The sequence below is a fragment of the Macrobrachium rosenbergii genome, chromosome 13, assembly GCF_040412425.1.
Source record: "Macrobrachium rosenbergii isolate ZJJX-2024 chromosome 13, ASM4041242v1, whole genome shotgun sequence".
In the NCBI taxonomy this organism is placed as follows: domain Eukaryota; kingdom Metazoa; phylum Arthropoda; class Malacostraca; order Decapoda; family Palaemonidae; genus Macrobrachium; species Macrobrachium rosenbergii.
In genome coordinates this window covers 33,956,413-33,969,900 of record NC_089753.1, presented here as the reverse complement: position 1 = coordinate 33,969,900, position 13,488 = coordinate 33,956,413, and the positions used below count along the sequence as shown (strand labels likewise).

General features: G+C 38.5%; 1 protein-coding gene across 1 annotated transcript in view; it reads right to left on the bottom strand.

Moving 5' to 3' along the window:
- Positions 1-395: 395 nt before the first annotated feature.
- LOC136845134 (acetylcholine receptor subunit beta-like 1) overlaps positions 396-13,488 on the bottom strand; it is a 263,925-nt gene continuing 250,832 nt past the window's right edge. Inside the window, 4 exon segments of the mRNA XM_067115057.1 lie at positions 396-8,722; positions 10,795-10,914; positions 11,500-11,612; positions 12,139-12,260. Of these exon segments, the coding sequence (XP_066971158.1) occupies positions 8,558-8,722; positions 10,795-10,914; positions 11,500-11,612; positions 12,139-12,260 (520 nt within the window). The 3' untranslated portion in view covers positions 396-8,557.

Below are 13,488 nucleotides of genomic sequence, written 5' to 3'. Positions count from 1 at the left end.
TCATTTTGCTGGTTATAGGATAACTGCACTATTTACTTTATTTTACCTGTTTAATGCATATCTTTTACGTTTTCAAACAGACGTTGAGTCATTTCACACAGAACACCTGTCTGGTTTCGATTTAGGACATATTTTATGTGCAAAAAATATATTTTCCTTGCGTTACTTTGTTGGAAGAAATTTCTAGTCTCAGATTTCATGTCAGTACAAGCAGTGTGTCCTTCATTCAGTGATATACAGATTTATTCATTGATATTTTGTGCTTTTATTTTCGTTTCATCTAAAACTGATTTTTGTTTTGCTAATTTTATTATTCTGCTCATTTTATTACTCTCATTATGCAGGCAGGGATAATCCTTTAGTCTGAATACCTGGGAGTGGAAAATGAAAGAAAGTTTCTCTTAAACAGCTTTTATTGCTTAAAACAACGTAGTTATTTTACGCTATACAAAATTCTTGATCTCCTACGCCCCTAGATGGTGCCTATAGCGGGAGCGCCAAGTATGCCCCGTGACGGTCGCACAAGCCGGAGTGATTTTTTAAAATCCTGCCCGTACTGTAAGGTTTGGGGATGTGCCTTACAGTCAAGGTAGGAAGGCTGGGTTTCAGCTACTTTGCAACAGCCACTTTCCTTGGAGCACTGTCACCAGTCGGGAAAGTGGCCGATGAATGAAGAAACCGGGTTCCCTCAGTCCAGTCTTCTGACACGGAGCAAGTTGCCGGGTCTGCACCCAATTGCTACATTCAGGTGGTCCCCTCACAACTTTTGGATTGCCCGTGTGGTCGACTGTGGGAACCCGGCACACTTGCTGCTACGGGTCCAGGAAGCACGTATATACTCCATTTAAACCTGTGCATCGGGACCACTGGCTTGGGAGAAATAGGAAATATTTGAGCACTGAGGTTCCATCACGTAGCTTACTTGATGTACAGAGATAGCCATATTTTTTTTCATTTCTTTATGATATCATATTAGTATATATCAAAGCCCACTATTTTCATGCGCTCTACAGTAAGAAACAAGTTAAATTAATAATGAGTTCACTCAAACAAAATCAAGATTATCCTTCATGGATGAAAATGCTGAAAACTGCAATTCTGTTCACTGTTTACTGCTTCGACTCTCCATTTTTTGTAGCTCTGTGTTGCAAAGAAACTCAACAGTGTGGCACCAGAGGCTGTCAATTGTGTCCATAAAGCTTCAACAAAGGGAATATGATACCTGCGCAAGTACTGGAAAGCCCTATGAAGAGGTCTTATGCCGGTGTGAGGATGTAATACTCTTGAGTGGAAAATCTGCATTTGTATGATGGAGACTCATTCCGACGTGAAAAGAAGATGGGGTGTATGAGCGAACTGCATAGGGTTCCGATGTGAAAAGAAGGTAAGGTGCACAGGTGAATAGTTTAGAGTCAGAGAAATTGTCTCACGGGAAAAGGCTGGAGTGTTTGAACTGTTTGTTCATGGGTCTAAGGAGTCTTGGTTTATCATGGCTGGAAAACAATGTTACCCTGGAAATTTACAAAATTTGCGTGTGGTGATGGCGAGGGTAGAAGCTGAAATAACGCTGAACTCAAAAGTACTTTAACCACTTGATGATTCCTTGTTATTTTGCCAATTGGAAGAATGTATTACTGGGAGCAAAGCGGTGGACCTGATATAAATTGGGGCACTCAAGTGATAAGCTGTCCTGTCTGCTCTCATTATACAGAGAAAGAAAGAGCTAAGATACGCAGATAAAGGTAACCTAATGTCTTAATTGTCTGGCTTTCTATTTTAGTCTACCTTCTGAAATCCTTTCCTATAGACATTCATGCAAGAAGTTATAGTTCACTTCGTTCTCTACTGACCGTAAATGACTGCTGGCGAGATTTTTTCTGGACGTGAGACTACGATGTACATGTTCTCGTAAGTTGTGTAAAATATCTGATCACAATTAACTGAATCTCCATAATAGATCTGTCAATGGCTGACTTTCAAGGACATCATCATCTTTCAGAATTTTAAAACTGGATCCTTTTAGTGAAATAACTCAAAAATCATTCTTCAATAGTTAATATTTTATGAGAAAGGAATCCCTTGCCTCATTTCAAGACACAGAGCTATTACAGTCCTGAAAAAGCTGGAGATTTAGTATAACCTACTCACCTGGTAGAAAGTTTCTGATGGTCCCAACATATTTAAAATAAATGAATCATGAAAGAAAAAAAAATTGTTCAAACAAATAACTGATCGTGACTGTGATACTGAAGAAGAGGTTCAGCGAATACTGTTAATGTAGTAAGTTTATAAATCTTGTAAAGAAATTTGTAACAAGTAAAAGTTCAACATAAGAAATAATCGAAGGGATGTCAAAGAATGTCAAAGTTACAATGAGAAAAGACTCGACAGCTTAACGGATGGGGAGAGAATTTCGAGTCATGCAACCAAGGAAGCAAGACCGCCATTGCAAAGCAGGGAGATTGCAAGCAGGAGATAGGATGTTCACATCTTCTGACACTTTATGGACATTACTGATTTGTTTACGTTTCATCTGACAGAGAAAGTCAACTGCAGAAACGATTGCTTATCGCCTGTCATTCGGTCTGGGAGACATATTTCTTTGAGAGAGTTTATCTTTGGCATGGAAAAGAAAACTTAAGATTACTGTATCATTAAGGATGGAGAAGACTTTTGAGAAGTGTTGTCAGGTGAGAATTGCAGCACTGGTGAATGCTGCTAACCTTTTCAGAGTAAAGTCAAAAGGGACGGTGTGTAAAAACGTGTCGAACATAAATATGACCTCACAGAGACTTCAAAACAGCAGAGCACGACTGTGAGTAACGTAAAAAAAAACCCAGAGTTATATTTGAGACATAGCAAGTATTTTAGCATTAACATATATGTATAGGAGACATGATAACTGGGTGCTGAAAAGAATTTTCACTCAACACTGAACAAAATTCCGGTGGTGGCTTTAGCAAGCTGGACCAACACAAACGACAAACTTAAAACAGCATTAAAAAGGAAATGATCAAATTGACAAATGGCTGCGTGGTTGATGAAAGACACAGATCTCCTTCCAAATGAATACTACAACGACTTGAGAATATAATGAGTATGATTGTCACCTCACCAATATTGCGTGTAATGGAGTCCTGTACGAAACACAAACATCTCTAAAGCAAATCAAAACAAATTTATATCAAGGTCTCTTACGTTTACAGGCAGAGAAGCGAGAGGAGACGCGATGTTTGTAAAACACTATAATCCTTGACGGGGGTAAATGCATAGAAAATGTAAATGAAAGTGACACGAAGCTTGTAACGAAACAAACGCAAACAAATATGAGACAATATTCTGTAAATGTTTCAGACATAACCTGAATTTCATGTGACCTACGGAAACATATACAACAAACAAACGCCCGTTTCTTGGCCTACAAAAGAACAGGAGCGTATCTGCCAACAAGTATCAGAGGCAAGAAGAATTTTATTCCATTGAAAGTAAGTAGTATCTGTCGGCTGTATATGTTTTACCATACGTCACTCTTCTTCTTCGTGTTGTTGCGGCAGATATGTGGACTCACGCATTGGTGTACGTATTAATTCAGTGATTACACAGAGCCACGTCTGCATATGACAAACTGTCACACAATAGACCTTCCATGTCTTGTCAATAACAATATATCATTGTGTGGTTATGTGATACCTGTATCCAAAAGATTTATGTCGTCAATGCGTAACTGAACTCCACAACACAAATTCATTATCTTAACATTCATTTTTTTTTATCAGAGCTGACCATGTTTCTCCAAACAGCAGTTACAAAAAAGTAAACAGGTAATTATACCTATACATCATAATACAGTGCCTGATATCTGCTGCTATTAAATGACCAGCTTCAAAATTGCAACGCTGATGTTGAAGAATCAATTGGTTCTCCAAAAAAGTGTCGTACCACACAAAATTGATACTTTTTTTTTTATCTGTGTTATATCAAAATTTCTGCCTTAAAAACCAGCATTGTGTCTCTTACAGGAACAACATATCTATCGATAAAAATCTACTATATAGACAAGAGGTTCAGTTCTGTGTAGAATCACCCCCAGGTGGATGAAACCCTTACGACAAGAACCCTGGAAGATGCTATGTGGATGTCAGGACAGAGCAGTCATAATGGTTCAATGAGAACGAATTCAGGAGAATCGGTATAGCTTGTTTGCAAAGTAAGGAGAGGAATGGTGTGTTGAAAAAGTTCAGTACTGTCGATTCAATGCCGAACGAAATAATCTGCATGATTTTCAAAGAACGAAGTAAGCAGCTGAAAAGAAAACTCAACTCTGAGCGTCCTCCTTGTAAGAAAAATGATACATGTATGGGAACTAAACATAGCCCAAACTGATATTAGTCAATCCTCTACATTATCTAAAGTTAGTTTTTCCAGATAGGTAGTCCTAACAAACGAATACACTAGATAACAAATCTATTCCTAAATTATAAAGCTTTTTAGCATTTACAGCGTACGTGGCGTGAAGTATGTAAATTACAGTCATAGAAAACTAACTCTAGCTTGGCAAACATCTTTTTTTTTTTTTTTTTTCAGACTTTCAATTTGGAATGCAATCAAAATACTAAGTGATATCCTGGCAAAATCGTCGTATTGTTTTAAATTTATTTTTTTGAAATAATCCTTCCACGAGCAAGCTAGACATATTGTATGGTAACGAAGGTGAAGATTATATTGCCAGGAGTTTTTTTTTCTGTGTCAAGATATCTGCGGCGTCTTCCAGCCAGTGTATACATACACACACAGATTCAGTTCTGAATTGCAAGTGGGGGGGGGGGGGGCAAATTGACAAAATTCTCAAGTTAGAATCAGCTTTCTATTTACAAAAAAGAAAATCAATTCAAGAAAGAAAACAGTTGAAAATAACTGACACAATAAATATATTTGGCTTTAGGAGAACTTCATTATTATGATTATTTTTTTTTTTTTTAAGATTTTCGTTCTTCCTTTTTTTACGGGACATCCCTTTTTAATTCTTATAACTTTATTAACTTCTATATAACGTTATTTTTTGTTTTCTTCGTGTATTTTCCTTTAGCCTAGTAAGCAATATTCATTTCACTCATCTACAGTATCAAAATAGTGGCGTTCTGGAAATCACATACTTGCGCACTAGAAACTCCGCAAGATATCTCGGGTGAACTGGAACAGTAGTTAATAAAAACTGGGAAGTAATCGACTATATCCATATTCAAGGTAACTGTGACAGTATTTAATCAAGGTGGTGGTGGTGGTGAGTCTTGTGGTTACATACCATAATTTACATATATATGCATATATGTATATCTATACATAAATGTGGATATCTATCTATATATATACATATATATCTAATATACACAGTGACTTATAGCTTTCCATATTATTTTTTTTTCTACATGAAACCTCACATTGCATAAACAGAGTAAAAATCTAGGTGGCAAAGGGGTCCCTCCGCCGACCTACTACAACAGGCATTTCCAAAATGATTGGCTATAATAACACATCCAATTCGTACAGTTGAGACCGTAATGCGAGACCTGCCTTTTTCCTCGGCAAAGAACGTTCTTCTTATCACAATCAAACAAAGAAACGACACACACAACGAAGAAGGAGCTTACACAGAAGTACACCAGCTCAATTATTGGTATGACTCTGAGAGTCTCACAACAAACCAAAATGGCAAACAGGTATGGAAATGATTTCTTCACTCTCGATAATAACAAGAAGGATTTCATTTTGATTTTTACTACTAGTATGGTACACCTGGCTGATATTTTTCTCTGTTCACTCACCTTGAAGTTCAAAGATTATAAATGTCATTATTACAGCTGTTAGGTGTTGTGTTTACTAATTCAGGAAGTCACGTGAGTTCTATATCCAAGGATGATAAGACAATTGAAAGGTCACGTGAATTCTATCCAAAGACAAGACAATGCATCCTGGCATTCTAAAAAAAAAAAATAAATAAGAACCACAAAACTCTTCTGAAATAAACACTACAACTAAATCAAACTGTGTAAAGTCATTTTCCTACAGCTGAAATGACACGGACACTGAAAAAAAGAAGCGCTTGTGTTTCTTAGCAGTTAAAGGTACCATGGCATTGTTAGGAAAAACCAGTACCCGTAACCTGTTTAGTACCATTTAAAACTAGCCGTGAAACTTCCACAAGGCGTTATCTTAGTTAAAAAAAAACAGAAGCAAGTAACTGAAGTACAATCACTCCTAAGAGTCAGGTCCACATCAGTGCCGCGTCCACTGCAGAAGGTGGCTGCCCAAGCAATGGTCAGAGGGATCCGACATTCATAATTCTAAGCAATGACCTAAGCAATTTAACATTACGTGCCAGGTTACTCAAGCCACTACTCAGAGAGCCATACTCTGCAGTGGAGGTGACGGTGGTGCGACCCCGACTTCTGTGAGTGACTGTACAAATAAAGCCTTACAAAAATGTCACACTGTATGTATATATATATTTATATATTTGTATATGTATATGAGTTCTGAAAATACAACTGGATTAAAAGTCTATTGAACTTAAATCTGACACATTTTTTAAAGATACCATTGCAATGATACAATGCTTAGTATTGTCTCTTTTTTTTTCTAAAAATATTTGTCATAATTCCACTGGGAATACAGATTGAAGCGTGAAGCTAGCTCCCGGGGAGCAGGTAATGCTAGGAAACATACTATTATTGATAATAATAATAATGATAATGATGATAATAATATAAATAATAATCATAATTCTAGTAACAACATCAATAATAATGACAATGATAATGAAACAGTTATCATTTTCATTATTATCAGCAATTATAATTATACTGTAATAACAATAATCATAATAATGATAATTTTCAGACAAAATCAAATGCACCTCTTAAGTGTGAGCAATAGATTTGTTTAGATAAAAAAAGGGGGAAAAAAAACCACCTATTGCCCTTTCAAATGATGGAAAATTCAAAGGCCTGAAGAACTCACCCCACCGAAGGCGGGTGAGTGTCAGAACCTCACTGTGGAACCCAGGTGAGACATCAACATGGTCACCGAGGCCCGACTTTTTTTTTTTTCTTTTTTCAAAAGACAGTCTTAAGTGCATTACTAATAACATTTTTTTGAGCATGAATCTCAAACCTCTCTCTCTCATTTTTTTTCCTCCAAAATTTACATACAAATTTACTTAATACCTATTTATATATGTAAACATATGAAACATTTCACTAAGTTCGCACCTAGGAAAACTACAAATATCATCTATCCCTCCTTCTGACTGTTCAACTCCTCCGCACGCGGTGATCTCTCTCTTTCTCCTCGCTGCGTGGCGTCTCCGAAGGCTGCAAGCAGGACCTCTCGCCACTTTCCAACGAATTCCCGTGAACTCGTAAGTCCAACGTCCTTTACTGACTGAAATTTTCATTTTCTGCCCCGTGCTCAGGTATCGAACCACAAACACGCACTCACACACACTCTCTCAGGAAACACCTATGGTGTACAGGTTTATAATAATGTTATGTATCTCATCATTCAGACGCCTCTATGGTTATTTTCCAAAGGTGAGCACTCACAAGACGCAGGGTTACAATCATTCATTCAGGAGTTCCAGTGTAGTCAGTGTCGCTTATTTCCTTCCTTTCTCTCTTGAGCACGATGCCAGATATACAGAACTTTGATGAGAAAACAAGAGGTTTCTGTGCAACGAATCGAAAACAAAAGAAACATTCCAGTGGCGATAAAAATCATCTTACCACTTTTCTCTCTTTTTTTTTTTTTTGGCTTTGAAATGTTTACCGTGTTGTCGAGGGACTGGCGCCACAGATCAGATGTTTCCTCAGATGGAGCAAAACATCCGCAAAGTGGTCTGCTTCTTTATTTATTTCCCTCCAGAGTTTGTGTGAGCATTTCCAGTCGATCATCTTCACCACGATCAAGAGTTTGGGTACGACACTATAACTCAAAGGGTGGACCAGAACAGCTGGCAGATCCCTGATTCTGGATACTGCCACGCAAGAATGGTCGGCACCTTGACGTATATAGTCCAGCATGTGCACTCCAATGCAATGACCTCTAATACTGAATAACACAACCAAAAGCACTATATATATATATATATGTATGTATATATATATCATTGGCACCATATTAGGAGTACTTTGAACTTTTACTTTAGTCTTTTTTTTTTTTAAATACTATAGTGCTGTGTCAGTATCCTTCTCCCGAAAGGTTATCACAAGCCCAATCCTCCGTTCTTCACTTAAGAAGACGTTCTTTCCAGATCTGTCTCATGGTTGGAGAAGCAAAACGGAGACAGTGAAAATTCAAGGGGGGAAAAAATATGGCCGTGAAGAAGACTGGAAAGAAAGAAGATGACTTGCAGGATACTGTTGTAGCGATTGGAAACGTTTTTACTTCTTTTATCTTAACGGTTTATCTTTTATCTTAGCATGTAAAAACACTTGCTTCTTTTTCTCTCCCATTTTACATTATACACATAACTGCCAACATTATAACAGCCTCTCGCCCTTCACTTCCCTCTATAGGTGTCAATAATCTTATCTTGGTCGACGTATTCAAATATGTGTGGAGCATCCATCAGGATACCGATAGTGCCAGCGGTGGTGATAAGAAAGAAAATATACAATTGCAAACGATCAATAACCATGGCTACGTACTTCCAGTCTTCGCGGATCTGAAAACAGAAAGAGAAAGACAAGAGGTGAATTTTTTGGTGGATACAGTGATGCAAATGGAGATGATTAAAGAATGAAGTTGATGTTGCGGAAGAAATATATTTTATGCAATTTTAGTTCGGGTTATATTTTGTTCCTCATCTTGTTTCACTTCAACACTGTATGGACAGACTATATAGTACAGTCCTGCTTAATGGTCATAGAATTGTAAGTCTGACAGTCAACGAAATCCTTTACCTTTAAGGCTACTGTAAAGAAGGAAAAAAAATACTTAATCAACAGAATCTCCTTATGCCTGTCTATGCTAATCTTTTGATCAAAGCCAAGAGAAACAGAGGTGTGTTCACTTCCCCCCAAATCCTCCATGTAGGCGGAGCCTTGTCTACCTCCTTATTGCGTCAGCAGGCGAATTGCCGGAATGAGTGGGTACCTCTAAGATAGTCATCGCCTAGGTACCCGAGGTTGGAGGCGACTACACCCAATTGGGTAGGCCTTTTGTCTCTCTCGGTCTTGCTTTTGACAATGAATCTCACGAATATTGCACAGGCAGTATCTCCTACATCCTATGACTGAATCTCACCTGAATGTACTCAGTGTCTCCTACATCCTATGACTGAATCTCACCTGAATGTATTCAGCGTCTCCTACGTCCTACGACTGAATCTCACCTGAATGTACCCAGTGTCTCCTACATCCTACGATTGAACCTCACCTGAATGTACTCAGTGTTTCCTACATTCTACGACTGAATCTCACCTGAATGTACTCAGTGTCTCCTACATCCTACGACTGAATCTCACCTGAATGCACTCAATATCTCCTACATCCTACGACTGAATCTCACCTGAATGTACTCAATATCTCCTACATCCTACGACTGAATCTCACCTGAATGCACTCAATATCTCCTACATCCTACGACTGAATCCCACCTGAATGTACCCAGTGTCTCCTACATCCTACGACTGAATCTCACCTGAATGCACTCAATATCTCCTACATCCTACGACTGAATCTCACCTGAATGTACTCAATATCTCTTACATTCTACGACTGAATCTCACCTGAATGTACCCAGTGTCTCCTACATCCTAGACTGAATCTAACCTGAATGCACTCAATATCTCCTACATCCTACGACTGAATCTCACCTGAATGCACTCAATATCTCCTACATCCTACGACTGAATCTCACCTGAATGTACTCAATATCTCTTACATCCTACGACTGAATCTCACCTGAATGTACCCAGTGTCTCCTACATCCTAGACTGAATCTAACCTGAATGTACTCAATATCTCCTACATTCTACGACTGAATCTCACCTGAATGCACTCAATATCTCCTACATCCTACGACTGAATCTCACCTGAATGTACTCAATATCTCTTACATCCTACGACTGAATCTCACCTGAATGTACCCAGTGTCTCCTACATCCTAGACTGAATCTAACCTGAATGCACTCAATATCTCTTACATCCTACGACTGAATCTCACCTGAATGTACTCAATATCTCTTACATCCTACGACTGAATCTCACCTGAATGTACTCAATATCTCTTACATCCTACGACTGAATCTCACCTGAATGTACCCCGGTGTCTCCTACATCCTAGACTGAATCTAACCTGAATGTACTCAATATCTCCTACATCCTACGACTGAATCTCACCTGAATGTACCCAGTGTCTCCTACATCCTACGACTGAATCTCACCTGAATGCACTCAATATCTCCTACATCCTACGACTGAATCTCACCTGAATGTACTCAATATCTCTTATATCCTACGACTGAATCCCACCTGAATGTACCCAGTGTTTCCTACATCCTAGACTGAATCTAACCTGAATGTACTCAATATCTCCTACATCCTACGACTGAATCTCACCTGAATGTACCCAGTGTCTCCTACATCCTAGACTGAATCTAACCTGAATGTACTCAATATCTCCTACATCCTACGACTGAATCTCACCTGAATGTACCCAGTGTCTCCTACATCCTAGACTGAAATGTAACCTGAATGCACTCAATATCTCCTACACCCTACGACTGAATCTCACCTGAATGTACTCATCTTCATTGCGGAGGTGCTCAGCGATGAACTCGACGGCCTCCGTTGCCTTGAAGGCCTCTGGCGTCATGAAGAGGGAGTCCGAACTCTCGGATTCGCGACGCGGCATCTGCAGAAGTGGAGACTATTTGGTTGTGAAAACAGACATTACTCAGGATCATCACGACAGAATTATCAATGATGAGATGGAGAAGTATCCTATGTCTAGCACGTTAGAGTATATACATCATATTTTTTCAGTATAATAGCACCAAATATATAGGAAATGTGCCATGTGGTATACACAGATATAAGACGAGGTATCTATTGCAAGATGTTTGTCATTTATTAGTCATTTATATGCTTAGAAAGCCTATGCATCAAGTAGTTAAAGTGAGAAAATGTCAAGGCGACATCACGTAAACACTAAGCCCTGACATTCCAGGGGATCGGCTTTTTTTTTCAAAACAGAAATGAACAAACAGATAGTGTGAGGAACGCTGCAATGAATTTATCTGGCAACCAATTCTGTGCAATGCAAGTCTTCAAAGCAACTCTTCTTCTGAAGCGCAGACGTTTAGACAAGTGAGATACACCACCTTGCCATGATGGAATACTACTCTGGTTGCTCAAATGCATGTAAGCCTTATTTTTAGGTTACAGTGACGACGCCTTGACTGCATGAGTCATTTTGGTTAAGACGAACTGTCCATACCTCTCTGTTGATTTTACAGTTAGGATGATGAAGATTTGAGAGTTCCATTTGTTCTATCTTGCTGGTGTTCTTTTCCATTTCCGGCGATCCGAAGTGGTGGTGGGTGACGCCAGCTGTGATAGGGAGATGAAGAGTGTTTGGCAATGTGGTAGGGACCTGTGGATCTCCAGCTGCTGCAACGCCAAACAACCAAAGCAAAATGCTATCCTCACTCAGTATTGCAATACAGTCATTATTTCTTACAATAGACCTACAAGAACTGCCCTGATGAGGCTGCGTGGTTACGTTAACCCCTTGCGGGAACCAAGACTCAAAAGTTACGACAAGGCCTACTCCTATATCGGGCCTTTAGATTTCTTTTTAAGTAGAAAAGCATTTAGGAAGATGTGTTAGTGCACCAATAAGCAGTGTTTACGACATTTACTGGAGACAGAATGAAAGGAGGTCTCAGGGGGTACACACACAAATACAAAGAAGGAGATTCTCAAAGCTGCAGGTGAAGACTACTGTGACATGAACAAGACTCTTCAGGGTTGTAAGTGAGAGAATTCTGAAAGCATTTTTAGGGCAAGTTAGCAATGAGTTTAGATTTAGCGCTTTATGTACTGGTTTAACTGAGGCGGACCAAAGAGAACTCACCAGGGCGCTCGTTCATCCAGTGTAGCCGGGTCTTCCTGGGCCTCTTCATGAATAGCATGATGGGAAGATATTTGAGGAATGCCAGCCTTATCCAGTTTGGCATTCGATGCGTACGAGGACCTCTGTAAATAGGCGGCGGGAGTGGTTTAAACAGTTCATAAATGGGATGACTGGATGGCGTGGCCAAAGTTGATGAGATAATTGACCAGTCTCAACGATGGATATAACAGATTAACCAATAAACAAATAAGACAACCAGGCGGCTCAACTACAGAAGAAGTAAAAGAAGGAGTTAATCAAGGAATGAACAAAAAAGACGGAGGACCTTCGATAAAGGTCCTTAACACAGAACTAGCAAAGAAGCCTAGTGAACGCCTTAACCAATGAACAGACATGAGAACTGAAAGACAAAGGAAAGGTTGACACAACGATTTATGAATTTACCATAACGTAAGGTAAAATTATGGATTGAATAATTGCTTGTGAAGGTGATAAAACATTTCTATTCACAGGAGAAAATAAAGAACTGAGATAAGAATTTCAAGATTAACTGGGCCAATATGTAAACAGTAAATAGCCAGTACTCCTGACAAAATGTTCTAAATTGTTTGTGAGTGAATTCAGGAGCATTACAACAATAAGGAAATCCCACTATGTAAAAATATCAGCTTTATAATCAGATGATTTTGATGAATAACATAATAAGCAAATTAATTAAATTTCTTATCAGCCTGTTACTTCTATCATACTATACTTTAAATTAAATAGCAACGATGAAATATTACATATTTTAGGAAAAGGCTTAAAATACAAAATGTACAAGTAAAACCTCATTAGAAATTACAGTATTGTCAGTTATCTATCAATAATTCAAAGGAAAATGCAGTCAGATGCAAAAGCCAGCTAAATTTTTTTTATGAAACTCACAAGGTAGAAGTCCATAGATTATGGCACTAAAAATAAGCTTAGCACTTGAAACCTAAATTAAATGGTAAAAACCTATAGAACACGGTATATATTGCATTTAAGCTTAACAATTAAGATTCCAATCACAGGACAGATGTCTATAGACTACTAAATTCATTATTTAAGCTAAGTATATGAGATTCTACTTCAGCAGGTACAATCTTATGGACTAGAATACTGTATTTAAGCTAAGTATACAAGCATATAAGGTCCCTGTACTACAGTACTGTATTTAAGCCAAGCACGTAAGATTCTAATCATAATGCAGATGTCTCTGGACTAAAGTACTGTATTTAAGCATATTACTGAAGATTTGAAGAACAGACCCTCAGTTCCGACAGCCTACGTGACTGCAAAGGCAAAGGTATACTTCTGAACAGACCC